Source organism: Daucus carota, chromosome 2 (assembly GCF_001625215.2).
Source record: "Daucus carota subsp. sativus chromosome 2, DH1 v3.0, whole genome shotgun sequence".
Lineage (NCBI taxonomy): Eukaryota > Viridiplantae > Streptophyta > Magnoliopsida > Apiales > Apiaceae > Daucus > Daucus carota.
This window is the reverse complement of record NC_030382.2, coordinates 47619233-47638675: the sequence shown is the minus strand read 5'-3', so window position 1 is coordinate 47638675 and position 19443 is coordinate 47619233. Positions and strand designations below refer to the sequence as shown.

Sequence of the window (19443 nt, the reverse complement as noted above, 5' to 3'; positions counted from 1 at the left end):
TTTGAAATAGACACGGAGACCAAGAAAAGTGTATAAAGTAGTGTAAAGTAATGAAAAAGAGAAGGAAAAGTAGGTAAAGTGGTGGGACCCATGCATATTCAATTGATAGATTTGGAAAAGTAGATGGAAGTAGTTGTTGGGTGATATTTTTATATCGGTTTTTCTATGGTGTGCCCATGGGCACACAATAAACACTAAATTCTATAAGTTTGGTGCATTCTTATTGGTCATCTGATCATAAATAAAGATGGCCCTCCTGCATTTACACCAAGTCCACCAATTAAAATCCACCAATCTCATCAAATTTGGTGTATAATGTGTGCCCATGAGCACACACTAGAAAGACCCTTTTTATATTATAAAAGTTTACTATTTTGGGAAAGTTTTGAAATGTATAGAATTGAATAGGACATCCCGAAAAGGAAAGTGTATAGAATTTAAAGGGACGGAGGGAGTAAGAAATATGTATAAAATAGTGAAAATTGAAATAAAAGTGGATGAAGTTGTGGGATCATTAACTTATAAAAGAAAAATAATTGAGTAATGGCAGTGTGGAAACTGAAATGAGAAAAAAAGTGGGTAATTGGTAGGATCCATTAACTTTTAAGGTATAAAAGAAAAATAATTGAGTAATGGTAGTAGTGTAAAAACTGAAAAGGGAAGAAAAGTGGGTAAGAGACCCATGAATTATGAACTATTTTTAGTAAGTTTTAAAATATAAAAAATGAAACGTGACATCAAAAAAATTGTAAAGAAATGATCTGTGACCCAAGGAATATTTCTTATATAACTGAGATGTTCTTATAACTGAAAATTAATTTTTAATTTACATATTTGAATAAATTATTTGATATTTATATTTTATGAGATATAAAAAATTATTTTTCCACTGATCCTTTATATTTTTCCAAAATCAAATTTTGAAAACAAAAATAAATAAATCAGACTTTTTCAAGTTCTCCTGTTCTAACTTGCCAAGTGTGAAGGTGGAAAGAACACTATGCGACAAAATGAATGTATACATTATCTTGCTCTGAGATTTAATTTTTTTTCTTGCATACAAATTGAGTAAAACAATTGATCCATGCAAAATACACATATCTCCTTCCGAAGATTTCCGTACAGACTCTTTTGAATCATCTTTCCTTTATCCTCTCCATCTTTCCTGTTAAAAAGAGGAAGCAGAAGAAGGAACTGAACCCTCATTTACGATGCCCTGATGATGCCATAAGAACTGCAACAGCCACAATGAACATAAATAACATGCCTCCAAGCAGTATATATGTTCTTCTTGATGATCTCCGATACTCTCCAAACAAAATTACTCCCCAAAAGGTGCTCACTAGTGGGAGTGCCTGTAGTTGGCATGCATCAGACTCTGAATATTCAAGTTCACTAATGCAAAAACGTGGTATCAAGTACATTTATATATACACATAATGTTTTTGTGTGAATGAAGCAGTAAATATACCTGGACAGCATCAGCTGCTGCGTAACCGGCAGCTTGACCACCCATGAATTGCAGACCATTACCAAAACCACACAAGAAACCTGCCAAAAGGGCCCAACCTCTTCCATCCCAATCTGTCAAGTAGGCCTTAAAAGATGATCTGGGTAAATTTAAAACCGGGCGATAGAGGAAACTGATATTGAGAATTATGGCAACCACGAAACAGGAGACTGAGAACCAGAAAAATGCAGTGTAGACACTTAAGTGAGGGACACCATCTTTCAAGGTGTCCCATTGATCATTTGTTGCCAGGTTAAATGCTGGTGAAAATAGAGAGAAGCATACTCCAGCAAAGAAAGTTATGCCCAAACCAATGATGGTGCTCTTCCCAAACACCTGAAATAGTGATTATAAACTGAAACTACTCAATATCAGGATCCTAAAAATGACTGAAAAGTACAAGACAACTAAAAACAAACATATACATGTTGTGCAGTGCAGTAAATATATTAACACTGTCAAAATGACGGAACTTGAAATTTGTGGGAATGGGATGATGGAATGAAGATTGTTGAAAAATATGCACAAAATAGATTAAATTTTCCTTGACCCCCTCCCCTCCAAGCAACCAATTACCTATCAGTAACAATATTTCACAAACCTTGATCGACCTTCTGTTCTCGAGTTCAATAAGAAAGCTGGCACTCCCAACTTTAGTTTTATCTGAAGTGGTAATTTCACCCTGCAAGTTTTTTCCAACTGAATCTTCGTATGTTTCATGGGACACAGGAAGGCTACTCCTGTCAATTATTGTTTTGACGTTGATGTACTGATTAAACTCGAATTAATTCACAGACTAATAGAAGCAAACTGCTGTAAAATGAAAGTAGATAAACTGGAAATTTCATAAGCAGAAAAAGTCATTTTCCATGAAGAACATGGTAAAGAAGATAAACTAAAATTTTCATAAGCAGAAAAAGTCATTTTTATTGCAGAACATGGTAAGGAAGATAAACTGTAAATTACATAAGCAGAAAAGGTCATTTTTAATGTAGAACATGGTAAAGAAGATAAATTAGAAATTTCATAAGCAGAGAAAGTCATTTTATTGTAGAACATCGTAAAGAAGCATGTATACAAGAATATTTGATATCAGGAAATGTTAAGGATTTCTCTAAAAGTATTGACATTTTTTCATTTAGCTAAACCTATCATGAACTTTACCTTAATCTTCTACATTAATTACTGTTGTGTGCTTTCCGTATGAAAAGAAACATAATAATTTCTAAACAATTTAAAGTAAATGGGGTAGAAGTAATACCGAGATGCGTCACTTTTAGAATTTGCAAAATGTCTTAGTTTTGCTTTATCATCTGATGCGTTAGATGCATGAACACATGAGCCAAGACAAACAGCAACCAAGAAACAGCCAACTCCAGGGAAAAGAATCTCAGCCTTGTTGATTTTGTCATCTAAAAAGTAGTTCATAGTTGTTCCTGCAACAATCATAATAAACTATCTTTAAAGTTCCAAAATTAGTGGCAGCATCAAATGCTATGGATATGAACCTAATGGCATTTGCAAACAACCGTACCAATTACTACTGTTATACTTGAAGTGATGACTTCAGTTACTGATAACCCAACAAATGCCCATGCATACTGTGTAGAGAGGTTTCCAAGACTAAGGACCACACCTCCAGCCATTGCAAATAAAACACTCGGCCAGTTATCCTGCAGTAATTACCTTGTGCATTAGAAACTCTAGCAGTCTAGCACCACACAAATAACTAAGCAATGGTTTCTATATCAAGTCGCAAGCACGTTCTTTGTATGCATCTTCATGTACATTTCTGCAACTGACTAATTTCAGACAAAGAGTCACCGAAAGTTTAAAGGAACATCTCACAAAATAAAAAGGAGAAACTATATTTTGAGCTCTGACTGCATTACATTTATATAAAACTTGTTTGATATTAAAAAGTACTTCCAAGAATTTCTATTGACAATTCGACTAAACAGTTGAAAGGATTAGTACAACTAGTGATTACAATCTTAAGAGAATTTACTTAAAATTAAGTAATTTAGAAGCATACAGCACCTATCGGTTTAACAACTTCAGCTATTACACATCTAATGGTACTGAAGTCAGACACTGACAGATTTTACTAACCTGAGAAAGCTGAATCAAGAAATTTGGCTTTTCATCGGTACCTTTGCCAATCTCCCCAAACGTAAAAGCAATGATTACAGCCGCCAACAGATTAGTAATAGTATAATCAAGGTAAGTATGCTGAGGCAGACGGCCTCGTCTTTCTAAGAGAGTCAAAAGAGCAGGCCAAGTACCCAAGAAAAAAAGTGCAAGCAGCATACATGCTATGGCACCTTCTTTTTTCTCCACCAGATACATATTCAACCCTGTAGACAAGCTCCTCTATGTTGGAAGATTAAACAAGCAACTATTCCAAGAAATCCTACAAAGGAAGAGAAGGTCATGGATGAGTTGAGCATTTTAGCGCCTTTCCACCATTACCACATTACACGTACCTAGATTTTTCAGGATACTTACTGTCGACATTATAGTTGATCTAAAGCACAGATATGTATAATAATCTAGATGGTTTGGCCAAATATCACTATAATAATTCTGTACCAAACTAAATAAACAATCAAGTTACACAAGGTTAAAACACTTGCCTAGCCTTAGAGTTTCTTGATAATTTACTTAAGCCGCTTACCAAAAGTAGAGCGATATCGACAAATGCCAAGGTTCAAAAATTGATTATTTATCTCCACCACAAGAACAAAGGAGTGAACAATGAAAATTCTTGTAAAATAAGAATGTATCTTTTAAGTACTCTACAAAGCAACAAATACTGATTCTAGATATACCAATTTATGCAAAAACCAAAATTAATAATTTAAAACATGTGCTGTATCTGTAAATATTTGGTAGTACAATATGAGAAGGAAAAAACACCTGCCAAGAAAACAATGGGAACTCAAAATTAGTTAAGCGACCCCATCACGCAAAAATCACCACTTATTCTCAACCCAACTGAGATACTTAGGAACCAGAGTTTCATGAAAGTGTGCAGACACAGTATATATACATGTACATCTGTGTGCAGGCTCAACAGTGTGTAAAAGAGAATGAGACAGAGTTGCTGACTTATCTCAACTGCATATTCTTCGTATCTAATGGCTTCCAGTCTTCCACGGAATCAATGTGTTACTTTTGTCAACCCTCGTGTTGTATATTCTTGAATCTTGATCATGTTTTAGTAATAAAATAGGGTAGCCAAAATAACAAGGAGTTGTAATTAACAATGGGTAGTTGTTGACTGGTGGAATATGGTATCTGTTCCATAAGTAAGTCAACTTACAAATGAGTTTGTTTCACTGGGTATGGGCTCTCCACTGGTCACTATGCTGTAGTTGCTTTCACTTTTCAATTTTTAATAACATGAAAAGTCATTGGTGATAAAATTCAAGACAACGATCAGTTCTGTTTTTTGTTGTAGGGAGGTACAGATAAGTATGAATCGGTTAATAGTAGCATATACTACGGGGCCTCGATGCTTTGATTAAGAAAGGGTAAGAAGACAAAAAAAGTAAAACAAAATGAGGGGCATTCCGAGAATTGAACTCGGGACCTCTCGCACCCTAAGCGAGAATCATACCACTAGACCAAATGCCCGGTGTAATAAAAAGTTGTTTTGTTGTAATACGTCTTTGTGTTGATGGAATGTCACAGTACCTTTCAGGACATGAATACGTGTTTTGTCAAAGAAAGCTGAAGCGTTCCTACATCTAATGGTCTGGAATAAAGCAGGTGTGAACAGCACAAAAGGAATACAGGAAAACTGAGGCAACATGTAACAAATTAGCAATAATCAAGGACTGACCAAATATATGTTACAGATAAAGCTGGTCCATGGCTCATGAATGTGACATAAAAATACAGATGACCACTCCCGAATAAACATGGGGACCTCACAATAGTACCAGGTGCTCAACAAAAAATGACAGTATTCGTCACTTGCGCGTTCTCATGTATAGTTTGTGATATTAAGACCTATTGTCTATCTTTGACCCAACCTTTCCAGCCTTCTTTCAACTAAGCTTCCAGGTCTTTTTTCGGTGCAACATCTTGAAAAAAGTTTCCGAGAAGTCTCTGGTCGAACACCATATTTGGTACCTGCAAGCAAAATTCATGGGTATGAATGAACCAACAGGAATTTAAAGTCTGATGGTTGGCATTTCCTTTAGGTAAGGAAGAGACAGAAAATTAGAAAAGAGAGAAATTAGATCCACCTTATTGCCAAAGAAAATCTTGGAGTTGTTAGCAATGGCTTCAATGAACTTGAGCTCCAGAAACTGAGGAGTCAGTTTTAACTTGTTTGCCTCTGCTTCTCTCATTGTCCTGTAGATGAAAAACATGGAACCGTCACTAATATTGCCACCAATTTTTATACATACATGTGTGCCTCTATATACACAAATTATTAATGATAAGTGAAAAAAGAAAGAAGAAATTCTACTTGTAAAAATCAGCATCTGCCAAACTTTTTTCTCTAGCAAGATACATAGCATTTGCAATTTCCTCTTCCTTCCTTGCACTATCTTTCTCAGCCAACTTCTGTTCCATCTGAATCAAGCTAACATGTGCATACTTCTGAGCTTCACTTATAGCTATTTTCTTCTGTGTCTCTGCCTCCTTCTCAGCTACCCTCTGTTTCTCCACTGCAATTAAGACCTAAATGAAAATATCTGTCACCACAACTGATAGCCTCTCACTACTAAGAAAAGAGAAGAACTAGAGGGGTATACCAATAACTAACAAAATCAAGGCACAGAAAACAATTAGGTGCTGGAGATGAATACTGTTTACTAGGCTGATGCTATACCAAACAATGTTATAATGCAAACTTTGAAAAGAAAAAAGGCACACAAACAGCAATTTACAGATGCAACTTGCAGCAATTCTTGGTTACTTAGCAGATGTTTCCTAAATCTTCATAGTTAGTTCACTATGCCGCTTAATTGGCACCTATACAGAAGCGTACTATACAGAATACTCAAGAATAAGACAATAGAGTACCTTTGTACGTTCTTCCTCCATCTGTTCAAAATTCCGCCTTATACTGTCTGGGATAGTAGGTTTTGTTACTCGCACGCTTATAATTTCGATACCTGGGGCATACTTTGTGCAATCAGCCTGAAGTGCATCTTTCATTTTCTCATCAATCTGAAATTTTTTAAAGTTGTTTAGGAAAATAATTGATATTTATTTATTTCTGAGAGGGAGGGGGGGGGTTCAGAGAGAGACTATAGAACAAGCTTTCAAATGAAAAGAAAATATGCCAACTACTGTCAGTATGCATACAGTCCATTCCCGATATGAAATTCCTCATATATGCATCAAACATAGGTATCTTTGACAGTGAAATCCCACAAGTAAAAGGACAAGATAGAAACAGTTATTGTTGCTACAGACAAGTTTCGTCAACTCCTTTGACAATAGATCATCAAATTCAAGGCCAGGGAACTGAAGTTTCAGCTTTAATGGGTTTGAGTAGATAAAATGATTCCTGAGGTTTTAGAATTTAGAGGTAGCTACAACCTACAATAATCTATTATTAAAATCTAGAGCTGGTTGTGTAGTTATTTACCTGATCAAACATATCAATATAGACTTGCTGAAGGGAATGACCACTGCAGAACTGATTAATCTCATGGTGGATCTTGTCATAGATCCATGTGTTGTCATAATCTACACCATAATTTAGCAGTGTATCATAAACATAGTCCTTCTTTAAGCGATTAACAACCTGAGGAACACATTACATTGTAAATATTAAATTTCGGGGAAGTTATCAGATGAAAAATACTCCATAACCTCACTCAAACACTTGCCTCTATCTTCTCAAAGTTTGTCATAACACCACCTTTTGTGCCGCAGGGAATATCTCTAACCTGAAAATTTTAAAATATATATATAAAAACGCAAAACTTATAAACAATCATTTTCAGTTAATGGTCTTATCAAAACTGTAATTACCAGATCTGTCTGAAGGGTCACTTGGATGGCCTCAAAGTGGGTTATCATAGGCAGCTTCAAATGAAAGCCTATAATATTACAAAGCCATGTTCAGGCATCTTACAAAATTAAAACAAGATATCTCCCGACCCAAAGACTACTCCAAAAATTAACACTCAGCACATCAATCAGATTAAAATCTGTTTCCACAGTGAGTAGGGGTGGCAATTTGGACCAAAATTCAAATAACCAAACCAATCCAGTCCAATTTAAAAATTTTGGTTCAACAAAATATCACATATTATGATGTGGATTGGATTCTAATTACATATTTACTTTAAACTATGGATTATAAACCGTGACATCCATATTAAGAGAAAATTTTAGTAATGTGGCCAAACTTTACAATTTTCAAATTCTCAAAAAGTTGGCCCAGCTTTGTCTCTACTTTTTAAAAACATGCCCCCGTTAAGTCCCATTTAAATTTTGCCGTTAACTAATATAATTATGATATATTGAGGGGTATTTTAGACTAAGACATGTAACATATATATATATATATATATATATATATATATATATATATATATATAAATAAAGCGCTAAAAAAGAAAATTAAACATACTTTACCACACTCATCAAAGTACTCATACTCATTGAATTACTCATATTGACCCCACCACCGCTTAAATTCACCTAATTACTCGATAAAGTATAAACCGCATCAACACTCATCAAATCACTTGAATTCACCACCGTAACAGCTTGATTAGGCAAATTAGGCAAACTAGGTATATGAGTAGCGTGTTCAATGCTAGCTAAACTGACGCTGTTTTAATTAGCTTGTTTCGAAAACAAGGCTTTGAGCATCAAAACAATCTTCGAATTCCCCGCGCGTCTGGGATCAGTCTTAATGGACGTAGGCTTCGGAACACGGAGATGCGGAGTGCGGCGACAAATCGAGGCGTAAGAGGAAGAGGCCGAAACTAATCGGAGATGAGAGTGGGTCTCTTTGCGATTGCCGCTGGATTCATTGAAAACGCTGCGATCAATATTGGGGATAACGTCATTTTGAGGGTGATGGTTAAAAGCAGAGGGTAAGAGCGAAGTGTTCGGATTGGAAGAGGAGGAGGAGATCGACGGAGTCCTGAGTATGAGTAATTTGATGAGTGGAGATAAAATCGATGTCCGGCAACTCTTGTAGTAGCAAGTCTCCCACAGCTACAGTAAGCCAAATCATGGATCTGTAAGCTTTCTTCAATTTAAGATGGAATTTGTAAATTGTAAATACATTTTTACCCCTCTCCGTTACTGCCGTTAGTGGGACTTAACAGGAGCCACACTTTTAAAAAGCGGAGACAAAATTGGGCCAACTTTTTGAGAATTTGAAACCTTGGCCAACAACTCCGTGTAAAGTTTGGCCACAACACTAAAATTTACTCTCCATATTAATAACCATATTATTAGATATCAGATGTCTCCTCTTAATTCTCTCAACCCAGCTTTCGTGTTCATTTTCTCAATCCAGCTGGATATGGAGCCATGGAGGTAACCCGGTAGTCATGCGTCCGCATATTTGCAGGTATTTCACTGCAAGTTCTCAGCCCCAAGATATTATATATGATGTTTTCTATATTACTCACCGCAAGTGCGGGAGTCAATTCATGGTATTAACTCTACAATGTTCTCTGTGGCAGTAAGTTACTGACTTTTGGCGTTTATATTAAAAAAAATAAAAAATTAACAGAGTGTATACTCATGACACTAAAAGATAATTTTTGATTAAGATTGTGATTTTTTTGTTAGGAAACAGTTTGTCCTTATTTTAAACCATAACCATAACAAACCAAACCAAACCATCCAGTAATCCACGATCATACTGAATGAAAAATGGATTTAATATAGATTTCGATCATAATCCAAACTAAATCCATATTTTGGATCAGAAACCATTTTTTGCCACCCTAACAGTGAGAATCAGGTACAAGTCTGGTGATGCTTTATCAACTTATTTGTTCTAACATTATACCCAAGACAGTGTTAAAACAGAAATCAAACCTGGATCAGTAATTGTCTTAAGCAGGGCACCTCCCCTCCAATAAACCCCAACATGACCTTCCGGAACTTGGTGCACAATAGATAAGCTACTCGTCAAGTTGGACGCTGATGGAACCAAAACCTAGATATCACAAAAAGTCATTAACACTTCTTTTCGATATCTCCTCCGTCCTACAATGCCAAATCACTCCGAACCACTTCGAATAAACATCGAAGCACACAGATACATATATAAGTCACAAATCACTGTAATGCATTTAGCGAAACATTATTATAACTGGAGTTATATGGGGATCACTAACTATTTGTACTTAATTTGATGCCCTAAAAGATAGAATGCATAACATACAACGAGCTACAAAGTAAACAAGTATAAATTCAACAACTATCTACGCTACAAGTTTAAAGATAACTATTAAAGCCCAAGCAATTGAGAAAAAAAATATATAAAAAGTAAAGACCTAGATATAACAAAACAGAGAAAGCTAACCATGGCGAAGATAGCGACGAAGGATAAGAGGACAGTCAAAATAGGAGTTAAATCGCCGCCGCCTTGTTGTGTGTTGGGTGTTCGCGGCGGCGCCGGTGGGCCGGTTCGCTGTTGCTGAGTCTGATGTCCGTCCATTCCGAGTAACTGAGTCAGACGAGTCAATAATTAATCAATTATAATTGTAGTAATATCTTTTTCTTACCCCTCAATCCCTCATCATCCTCTCTTAAATGTATTTATTATTTTACACATGGGCTACAATCTACATAGCCTGGGATCCCGATCTGTATTCTTGTGTATCTTTTTATTTTCCTTGCGAGTTTGTATTAAGGTCTGTTTTGGTATTTCGGTATAAGAAATATTAAAATATAATGATAATGATAAATATAAATTCCCATTTACACACACACATTAACTTTTAATTATATTTTATAAAAATATATCTATAGATATAATAAAACAACATTTTCTAATCACACATAAATTTCACATTTAAATATACTTATTTATTTCTGATTAGGCAAAAGTTCTATTTTCAAACATAAGTAATATTAATACAAAGGGTTAAATAGCTAATACATAACTAAGCTAGTTAAAAACTCGCAGTTTGGTCATGTTATTGAAAAAGCTTTCAAACACATAACTTTGCTTCATATAATTTTCAATTGAACGATCTTGCTAACAGAAACTTACACGAACGTTAAAAGTCATTTGACTTTTAACGTTTTCCGTTAAAATACCCGTTCATCCGACCCGATCCAATCCTAATTACATCTAAATTCAAAATAAAACATAAAACCATGTTTTATTACACCTAGTACAGAGTAGTCGATTGAGCATTTGGGGAAACAAGGGAGGGGAATTAGGGTTCAACATTACAAAGGACGGCCGATAAAAAATCAAACGGAATCAAAGGTAACTCTTTGATATTTTGTTGCTCTACACTCCCTCTATAATCTTTGTATATTACCGGTGTATCTGCTTGCTTGAGTTTGATTGAGATGTGAAGGAGTTGTGTTGGGGAGGTCAGCGGTGTTGAAAATTCCGGCAGGGGCACGGAGTTGAGTTTCGCGACGGAAAGGAAGTTGAGCAATGGTGTGGCTGCTGCGGCTTGAACAGCAGTTGGCGGCCACCATTGTAACTGCAGGACCGTGATTCTTGTTTTGTTTGGGATGATTTTTTTTGCATTATTGTGTTTGTTCCAATGATCTTTTTGAAAGATGGTTTATTTCCGTTAATGTTTTTAACGGAGTTCACGGGAATTATTGATATGCAAGTTTTTAAACACTTCATTAGTTGACTGTGAGCTTTTTTAACAACATGACCAAACTGCAAGTTTTTAACTAGCTTAGTCATGAATTAACCATTTAACCCTTAATACAAAACATGAATTATGAAGAATCAGGTCAGTCGAGCAAGAACATGTTAAAACAATTAACTGAAACAGTATATAACACGAATAAAATTTATAGAATTGTGAAGTGTTCCAATAGATTAACTTCAGTGACTGTGTATATTTGAAACTAATAAACATAATAATATTATTATCAATATATATTATATCAATTAATATATACTCCTTCTGTCCCGTTTAATTGTATACGTTTCTTTTCAACTGCTCGACACGCATTTCAATGCTCTTATAAAACATAGTTTTGTAACTTATTTTTGAGATTTTCTTTTTCTGAATAAAAATATAACATCCAAATTTTAATTCAGAAAAAGAAAATTTTAAAAATAAATTACACAACTACATTTTACAGGAGCATTAAAGCCCGTGCCGCGTCCCCGTCCCACAATGTATACTACTCAGGGGGAAGGAAGGAGTATCATTTTAATATAACAATAGCATATAATCACAAGTATTTAAACATTTAACAAGTATAATCAACCACTTGAATTTTCAGATAATAAGTGGGTGTTTGTTTAGGACTTATAAGTCCAGCTTCTGGATTATAAGTTAGGAGCACTTATTCGTACCATTTGTGTAATAAGCCAAGAAGCACTTATAAAAAGCTAGGAATGCTATATTTTGTTTCAGGACTTCTACTTATTTGTCAAACACTTTAATCACTTATAAGTCTTATCTTGTTTTTAATTTCTACTCCACTTATTTATTTTAAACAAGAAGCACTTATTTTAAACTCACCCAAACGGCCCCTAAATATCTCGTGGGAGTGAATTTGTTTTAATAATTTTATTATGATATCTTGTATCCATTGTTTTATATGAAGTTCGGAATGGGTTCGAAATGACCAAGAAGCCTAAGAGCAGCCACAGCGGGGGGTTATTTCTCACCTCGGGACACTAAAAAAGACTCGTCCAGCACGAGGTGGCACTCAAGTGCGTTGGAGTGAATTGGTGGAAATGGTCTGGTGCCTCTTCCCTGGCCCTGGACACTTTGTTTTTATATTATTGTTTTGATTCTTTTTTCTAAAAGCTGCTCACCTGCTGCTCCTCAAATCGAAATTAAAGTAGCCGTTGTAATATAAACGTTAAGAAATATTAACGTTATAATATTAACGTAAACTTATAAACGGGTAATATTTGTCTACCCTATAAATACCAATCCCCAAGCCCTTATTATTTACACTCCTTAATTCTACAAAATTTATATTAGCAAAATATGAATCCAAATAATCCCCCATCTTCAAATCAAAATTCAAATTTTCAAAATCTAAACCCTCAATTTCCATATCCATACCCAAATTCCTATTTTCCCAATCCACAAAACTTACCCTTTAATTCTCAAAATCCAAATTCTCAATACCAATTTTCACATTCTCAAAATTCTCAATTTCCATTTTCATATCCCCAAAATTCTCCATATCTTCCATTTCCTCCATTTTCGAACCCACAATTTGAAACCCAACAAACACCTATCAATATTCAAAATTCTCCGGAAACGCAAGTCCCGGCCTTTGGTCATGAAAACATTATTGATCTAAATAATGATTGTGAGGAAACTGAAGAAATACGAGAAGCTATTGGTCAGTGGAAGTGGGTTGAAGATAAACTTTTAATAAGTGCATGGTTGAATGTGTCAATCGATCCACTAATCGGCACTGATCAAAAAGCCGACGCATTTTGGGATCGAATTCGTCAATATTGTGAAGAAGATAATCCTGGTGTTATTTAGAGAGGAGTTATGGCAATGAAAAAAAGGTGGCAACGAATAAATGAAGGTGCTCAGAAATTTGGATCGTGTCATGACGAGGCTCAATGAATAGTCGGGAGCGGTTAAACTTGGACGACATAATTGAGAAAGCTCATGTACTTCATTTACAATATTACAAGAAGAAGTCGAATTTTGACAATCATTGGCGTGAGCTTCGTAGACAACCCAAGTGGAGAACTCCTACAAGCAGTGCAAGTTCTAAAAGAACTAAATTAAGTAGTTCTGGAGCTTACTCATCGGAGGGAAATAATGATACGCCAACATCTGATGAATTTGAACCGATTCGTCCTAAAGGTACAAAAGCAGCTAAAAGGAAAGGAAAGGGCAAGGCAACGGCTGCGGAAGTTGAAGAATATGAAGCTTTTGAAGCTAATGACTTGAGGAAAATGACTATAATGGAAACCGTGAATGAAATTCGTCAAAAATACATTGAGACTCGACAAAGGGAGCTTGAGGCGAAGCAAGCTGAAATGGATTTACAAGTCATTTTGGCAGATACTGGAAAAATGAATGATGCTCAAAGGAAGGCTCATGCAAAATTGCTTGAGAAAATTATGGCAAGAAACTAGTTGTTGTAAACTAGCCGTTGGAAGCTAGTACTTGTTTTTATTCCTTTGTAAACTAGCCGTTGGAAGCTAGTGCTTGTTTTTATTTGTTTGTAAACTAGCCGTTGGAAGCTAGTACTTGTTTTTATTCCTTTGTAAACTAGCCGTTGGAAGCTAGTGCTTGTTTCTATTTGTTTGTAAACTAGCCGTTGGAAGTTAGAATATATTCGTTTTTACCTTCTATATAAACTAGATGCATCATCTCTTTCAATTCACATCAACATGAATCAAACACCCACACTAGAAAGCTTTACTGAAGAATTCATTGAAGAGTTTGAAGAAGAGTTTTTCGATGAGACCAAAAGAAATCGTCGACTCGAGCTCTTTCATAAAATACATGGACAGAGCTCAACACCCACACCTCGAAGAAATATATACAGAGATCGTGAAGGAGGTCATCACCGTCTAGTGAATGATTATTTTTCACCGAATCCTGTGTATCCAGAAAATATATTTCGACGAAGATTCCGTATGGGAAGACATGTCTTTCTTCGTATTGTGGATGCTGTTTCAAATTCTGATCCATACTTCCAACAGAGGATTGATGCAGTGGGAAGAAAAGGTTTATCACCTTTACAGAAATGTACTGCGGCAATGCGTATGTTGGCATATGGTGTATCTGCTGACGCTGTTGATGATTACGTTCGTATTGGAGAGAGTACTGCAGTTGAAGGCTTGAAAAAATTCGTCTCAAATGTAGTTACAATATTTGAGGGTGAATATCTACGAAAGCCGAACTCGAATGACATGCAACGTCTACTGCAGATGGGTGAGGCTCGTGGCTTTCCTGGTATGATGGGCAACATTGATTGCATGCATTGGCAATGGAAAAATTGTCCAAAAGCATGGAAGGGAATGTTCATGAGTGGTCATAAAGGAGTTGCAACAATTATACTTGAAGCGGTTGCTTCATCCGATCTTTGGACATGGCATGCATTTTTTGGAGTTGCTGGATCCAATAATGACATAAATGTTTTAGATCGGTCACCAGTATTTGATGATGTGCTACAAGGTCGTGCTCCAGAGATAAATTATACTATCAATGGAAACAATTATAATATGGGATATTACTTAACAGATGGAATATATCCTGAGTGGGCAACGTTTGTTAAAACGATACCACGTCCACAAGGTGAGAAAAGAAAGTTGTTTTCAAAATATCAAGAAAGCCAAAGAAAAGACGTTGAACGCGCGTTTGGTGTGTTACAGTCCCGTTTTGCAATTGTGCGTGGTCCAGCACGCTTTTGGGACAAGGAAGATCTTAGGAGAATCATGAGAGCATGCATCATACTTCATAATATGATTGTTGAAGACGAAAGGGACACATATGCCACTCAATTTGGTCAATTACCAACTTATGATGATGCAACAAATGGTTTATCAGAACCAAATTTAGGCGAAGAACCTTCAGTCCCGTATGAAACGTATATTCAAAATAGTATGCAGATGCGTGATAGACGAGCACATCGTCAGCTACAAAATGACTTGGTTGAGCATATCTCGCAGTTCCACGAGAATCGTTAAATTTTTTTATTGTAACATTTAAAATTTAATGTTTTCTTGTGAACTGCTTTTTATTCCATGGTTTTTAATAATATGATGCATTTTAATTATTGGGACATGTTTTTTTATATAATAATATTTCTAATATTTTTAATTACTTTAATTTAATTATTAAAATTTTAACATTATTAAAATAAATTTAAAATCAAATTATAAAATCATATACTAAAATTATATTATGATAATAATATTAGAGACCCTACAAAATATAAAAAGTGGCCCTTGCGTTGGATGGATCGGGGTCAGTTTTTCAAGAGGCCACCTCGAGCTGAGGTGGCACGGATTCGTCAGTGGACTACAGGGGAAGTGACCCCCCACGCTGTTGTTGCTCTAAAGACTCAAGTAATGATCACCCTAATCAAGTTGTACTTTAACAAAAGTTTTTATACTCACTCTCCTGCTCATTTCTATACAGTTTCCATTTTGAAATATCTAATCATTTCTATACATTCCTAAAATAGCATTTTTAATAATGTAAAATATTATTATATCAACTACTTTTTTCGACTATTTTCATTTTATAATAATATAAACACTATTATGTCCACCGCTTAATTCTCTACTATCACAAATCTATAATTAAATACAAATGGGTCTCATCACTTTATCCATTTTTAATCTAACTTTACTCATTTTTTATACTTTTTCTTGATTTTCGTGTTTACACTAAATATATATAACCAGTTGGCACGGAGTGAGTATACTCTGCTGCATGGTAAAAGGAAATATACTACTCCCTCCGTCCCACCCAATTCTTTACATTGGGTTTGGGCACGGAGGTTAAGAAAATATATAGAAGTATAAAAGTAGTGGAAAAGAGAAAGGAAAAGTGGGTGAAGAGGTGGGACCGAATGATTTTTAATATATAAAAGAGAGATAGTGGAGTAAAAATAGTGTGAAAAGGGAGGAAAAGTGGAAAAATGGTGGGACCCATTAACTATTTTAGGGAAGTTTTGTAATGTAAAGAAATGGGTGGGACGACCAAATAAGGAAACGGTAAAGAATCTGGTGGGACGGAGATAGTACTAATAAAGTAAAGTATCAAAGAGTGAAAGTGTGAAACTACACCGAAGTTTCTTCGAACAGGGCCAGTACCATACCTTTCCTTGCTCCTTTCATATTTGAAAAGGTATATATGTCGAATATGACTAGTGTTATTTTATATTAATTGTTATAGGTGATACGACATGCTTTATGCTTTCTTAATCGGAAACTACTCCTTAATATCAAAGATTCAACAGGATTAACATCAAAGAGGCAGCTTTATGCTTTATGCTTTTTTAATCTTTATTACTTGTCCAATGCAAAGTGACTTGTGTTCAACTCCTTGGCGATATTACTAAGTAAAATGACAAGAAAGGAACGGCTTAAAGTCCATTGGTCAAAAGTTCTTCAACAACAATTCACTATGCTTCCAAAAAGAATACATTCTGATAATAGCACACCTATAACTGAATGTAAAAAATTAAAATGTTAAATAGATAAACTATTTGACACTTATGTTTAAAGAAACAGATAGCCATATAGACGTTTTTGCATTTGGTTCACTGGTCACAAATTAGCAAGAAAGTTGGCCATGGAAGAAAGATAATGATAAATGTACATCTACATCACAGCAGGAAGAAAGATTGTTAATATTGATTATACTACCAGCTCTCATTAGATGTACAAATAGAATGAATCTGAAAGAAAGAGATCAGATTCTCAAGTCAAATAATAGATAGCTACTGGGGATCCAATTCCCATCCATGTAATAGAGGAACAAATAAGAATGGGCACGCCGCGTGTTAATACTGAAGAAGATACCTCTTCTTGAACAAACAAGTTCCGCTCTAATGCCATATAGGTGAAGCTAAATTAATTTCCTCATTCTTGTTTCAGAGCTCCAAAATAGAAGAAGCTTGAACACAAGAGTGCTAGTGCTATAGAGCAAAACATGTTCGTGCCTTGATGAAGGCTTGGCGTTCCGCTGCTGTCTGGATTAGTGTTGCTGATGCCTCCTGTTGGACCAAGTCCCAGGAATGGACTAGTTCCTGTGCCTGGTGGTGTGCTGGTGCTGGGGATTCCCGTTCCTGGAGTGCCAGTTCCGGGCATTCCCGTGCTCGGGGTGCCGGTCCCTGGTGTGCCAGTGCTCGGGGTCCCCATGCCTGGTGTGCTGGTACTCGGTGTGCCGGTGCCTGGTGTGCCCGTACTAGGCGTGCCGGTGCCTGGTGTGCCAGTACTAGGAGTGCCAGTGCCTGGTGTGGTTGGGGTTCCTCCACTGTCAAGCAAATAAGATTACAAATGATATTAGCTATTTGAGCATCTGGGAACTAAAGAACTTGTCCCTCGACATCATGTTAGGAACATTTTGGGTTTTGGTTTTAGTGTTCCTCCCCATTATCATGTCTTCAACTCTTAAATATGGAAAGAAAATCCAATACTAACTACTTAGTTCCTCAACAGAAAACAAAATCTTCAGCTAAAAGGAATATACATCGACAGATAAAGGGAGGTAAGTTCATGAACATATAATACACATGCCATTGATGGAAGGGAACAGAAATTGGTGACTGAAATTAAGAATCAAAGTTACGTACCAGAGGACAAACAAAGAAAGATATAAACATCACTAGTCAAGGCAAAAGGAATTGATCTACATTCTAAATCCATTTTGAGAAAAACCTAGTCAAAATTTCGGGAATATGAAAATCTCTCTCTTGAGAAAACACGAATAGACATATATAATCCCCCTAGCTCTGAGTCAACTACTTTTATAATCAAGAATCCTTTGACAGATTCACACAAAGGAGAATTTAACGAGAGAAAACAGCAGGCCTATTGACACTATATTTATTCAATTAAATTACCAAATATTTATAAAGAGTCTATAATCTACACATCAGCCTCCATCTGATTTACATACCAAACAATTAGAACACAAACATCAAAGCTGGGAAAAACAAGATGACACAGCCATGAAGTAAAGAACACACACCTGCCACTTGAAGGATAAACACATCCATTGGTGATTGCTGTAAATCATGATAAAAAAACAAAAAAAGGACAAACGTAAGCTTACAATCTGGAGAGCAAATGCAGAAAATAAAACCCCAAAAAAAAAGAAGAACTAACCAGGTGGAGTTGGACTGGGAGCTGCAGTGCCTGCAAAATCACAGCTTCCAGAAGCTTCACCCTTCTTCTGGAAATAGCTATTGACAGCATAATTACAGTGATCTTTTACAGTGTTTGGGTTAAAACAAGAACCCCCTTGGTTAATTGCAGAGCAATCAGCTCCAGCTCCACAAGCATAATTTATATTCTTCTGCAAAACTGAGTCACTCAACCCATCTTTGCATAGACAATAACTAGCTCCGTCTGTCAAGTAAAATATACACAAAAAATACCCAGATTTAATTACAAACAGCACAGGACTTTTGCTCACAAATCACCCAATGCAACAAAAAACAAGAAAAACAAAGAAATTAAGTGGGGGAACTTACTGGAGTGAGCAGCCATTGCAAGCAAGAGGAGCGAGGCAAGTAAAAGAAGAGGCATTTTTAGAGAATGATAGTTGTGGTCTGTGAAGAGGAGAGGAAAGAGTTTGATACAATATTTGAGTGAAAGGGGATCTATGCACAGAAGATCTAGTGAGAGCGTGTCAATCCCAAGGGCTCTTGTTACAGCGTATAGAAAAGACTAGGAGATATTTAGAGACAGTGTGGGAGGCAGAGAGCTTTAGATTGCTTTTGGTCATGAAATGACAATTCTTGTTTGGAGTATGTGGCGCGTGTCGGTTTGCTTTAATAAACGGTCCTAAAATCACATGCATGCTCAGTGCTTAGCTTCATCGTGTCCAATTCCACTGGGTACCCACCACTTCTTCACACTGTTTAAGTACGGCGCAATGTATATTTAAGTGGGGTCCGTGCCGACCACAAAGATGTAGCCCACTCATGGCTCATGTTATCGTAAATGTCGTGAGACTTGTTACACCAAATTAATCTCATATTTTGTTCCGTATGACTACTTTTATTAAAAATAATACATTATTATTTTTTAATATAAATTTATTTTT

At 35.9% G+C, this 19443-nt stretch overlaps 5 protein-coding genes and 1 non-coding gene across 9 annotated transcripts; 2 read left to right on the top strand and 4 right to left on the bottom strand.

The window, feature by feature from the left end:
* Positions 1-981: 981 nt before the first annotated feature.
* Positions 982-4854, bottom strand: LOC108206163 (ureide permease 2). Of its 4 annotated transcripts, none has more exons than XM_017376373.2 (7): positions 4430-4848; positions 3623-3923; positions 3045-3183; positions 2772-2946; positions 2112-2250; positions 1472-1846; positions 982-1355 (listed from the first exon to the last, which is right to left on the bottom strand). In XM_017376373.2, exons 2-7 carry the CDS (start codon positions 3857-3859, stop codon positions 1203-1205), a joined length of 1218 nt encoding a protein of 405 aa, XP_017231862.1. In that variant the 5' UTR covers positions 3860-3923; positions 4430-4848; the 3' UTR covers positions 982-1202. The 4 variants fall into 4 exon arrangements, with proteins under 4 accessions (XP_017231862.1, XP_017231863.1, XP_063943943.1 ...); XM_017376374.2 differs by having other exon boundaries at positions 4622-4848; XM_064087873.1 differs by having other exon boundaries at positions 2112-2244; positions 3623-4852.
* A 223-nt stretch (positions 4855-5077) lies between these two features.
* TRNAP-AGG (transfer RNA proline (anticodon AGG)) lies at positions 5078-5149 on the bottom strand. Its single transcript has one exon. It is a non-coding gene; the product is annotated as a tRNA-Pro (tRNA).
* A 156-nt stretch (positions 5150-5305) lies between these two features.
* LOC108205972 (uncharacterized) lies at positions 5306-10313 on the bottom strand. Its single transcript, XM_017376109.2, has 9 exons — positions 10041-10313; positions 9551-9671; positions 7514-7581; positions 7369-7428; positions 7125-7283; positions 6554-6700; positions 5994-6208; positions 5767-5875; positions 5306-5650 (listed from the first exon to the last, which is right to left on the bottom strand). Exons 1-9 carry the CDS (start codon positions 10173-10175, stop codon positions 5570-5572), a joined length of 1095 nt encoding a protein of 364 aa, XP_017231598.1. The 5' UTR covers positions 10176-10313; the 3' UTR covers positions 5306-5569.
* Positions 10314-13262: 2949 nt separating this feature from the next.
* Positions 13263-13787, top strand: LOC108207673 (uncharacterized). Its single transcript, XM_017378107.1, has one exon. The coding sequence runs from the start codon at positions 13263-13265 to the stop codon at positions 13785-13787; it is 525 nt and encodes a 174-aa protein (XP_017233596.1).
* Positions 13788-14045: 258 nt separating this feature from the next.
* Positions 14046-15433, top strand: LOC108207672 (uncharacterized). The gene has a single exon (XM_017378106.2). It carries the CDS (start codon positions 14046-14048, stop codon positions 15345-15347), a length of 1302 nt encoding a protein of 433 aa, XP_017233595.1. The 3' UTR covers positions 15348-15433.
* A 1565-nt stretch (positions 15434-16998) lies between these two features.
* On the bottom strand, positions 16999-19141 carry LOC108206172 (PLASMODESMATA CALLOSE-BINDING PROTEIN 4). Its single transcript, XM_017376385.2, has 4 exons — positions 18869-19141; positions 18501-18743; positions 18364-18400; positions 16999-17646 (listed from the first exon to the last, which is right to left on the bottom strand). Exons 1-4 carry the CDS (start codon positions 18921-18923, stop codon positions 17253-17255), a joined length of 729 nt encoding a protein of 242 aa, XP_017231874.1. The 5' UTR covers positions 18924-19141; the 3' UTR covers positions 16999-17252.
* Between the last annotated feature and the right edge of the window lie 302 nt (positions 19142-19443).

Excerpts from the sequence above, each read along its gene's own strand:
- LOC108207672 (XM_017378106.2), top strand. The coding sequence starts at position 14,046 with ATGAATCAAACACCCACACTAGAAAGCTTTACTGAAGAATTCATTGAA.
- LOC108206163 (XM_017376373.2), bottom strand. The coding sequence starts at position 3,859 with ATGTATCTGGTGGAGAAAAAAGAAGGTGCCATAGCATGTATGCTGCTT. Across the intron at positions 3,184-3,622 it reads TCTTGATTCAGCTTTCTCAG|GATAACTGGCCGAGTGTTTT; the intron begins GTTAGTAAAATC and ends TAATTACTGCAG. Across the intron at positions 1,356-1,471 it reads CAGCAGCTGATGCTGTCCAG|GCACTCCCACTAGTGAGCAC; the intron begins GTATATTTACTG and ends TGCCAACTACAG.
- LOC108206172 (XM_017376385.2), bottom strand. The coding sequence starts at position 18,923 with ATGCCTCTTCTTTTACTTGCCTCGCTCCTCTTGCTTGCAATGGCTGCT. Across the intron at positions 18,744-18,868 it reads TGCAATGGCTGCTCACTCCA|ACGGAGCTAGTTATTGTCTA; the intron begins GTAAGTTCCCCC and ends TTTACTTGACAG. Across the intron at positions 17,647-18,363 it reads GTTTATCCTTCAAGTGGCAG|TGGAGGAACCCCAACCACAC; the intron begins GTGTGTGTTCTT and ends TTTGCTTGACAG.
- LOC108207673 (XM_017378107.1), top strand. The coding sequence starts at position 13,263 with ATGAATAGTCGGGAGCGGTTAAACTTGGACGACATAATTGAGAAAGCT.
- LOC108205972 (XM_017376109.2), bottom strand. The coding sequence starts at position 10,175 with ATGGACGGACATCAGACTCAGCAACAGCGAACCGGCCCACCGGCGCCG. Across the intron at positions 7,429-7,513 it reads TGACCCTTCAGACAGATCTG|GTTAGAGATATTCCCTGCGG; the intron begins GTAATTACAGTT and ends TAAAATTTTCAG. Across the intron at positions 6,209-6,553 it reads TGGAGGAAGAACGTACAAAG|GTCTTAATTGCAGTGGAGAA; the intron begins GTACTCTATTGT and ends ATTTTCATTTAG.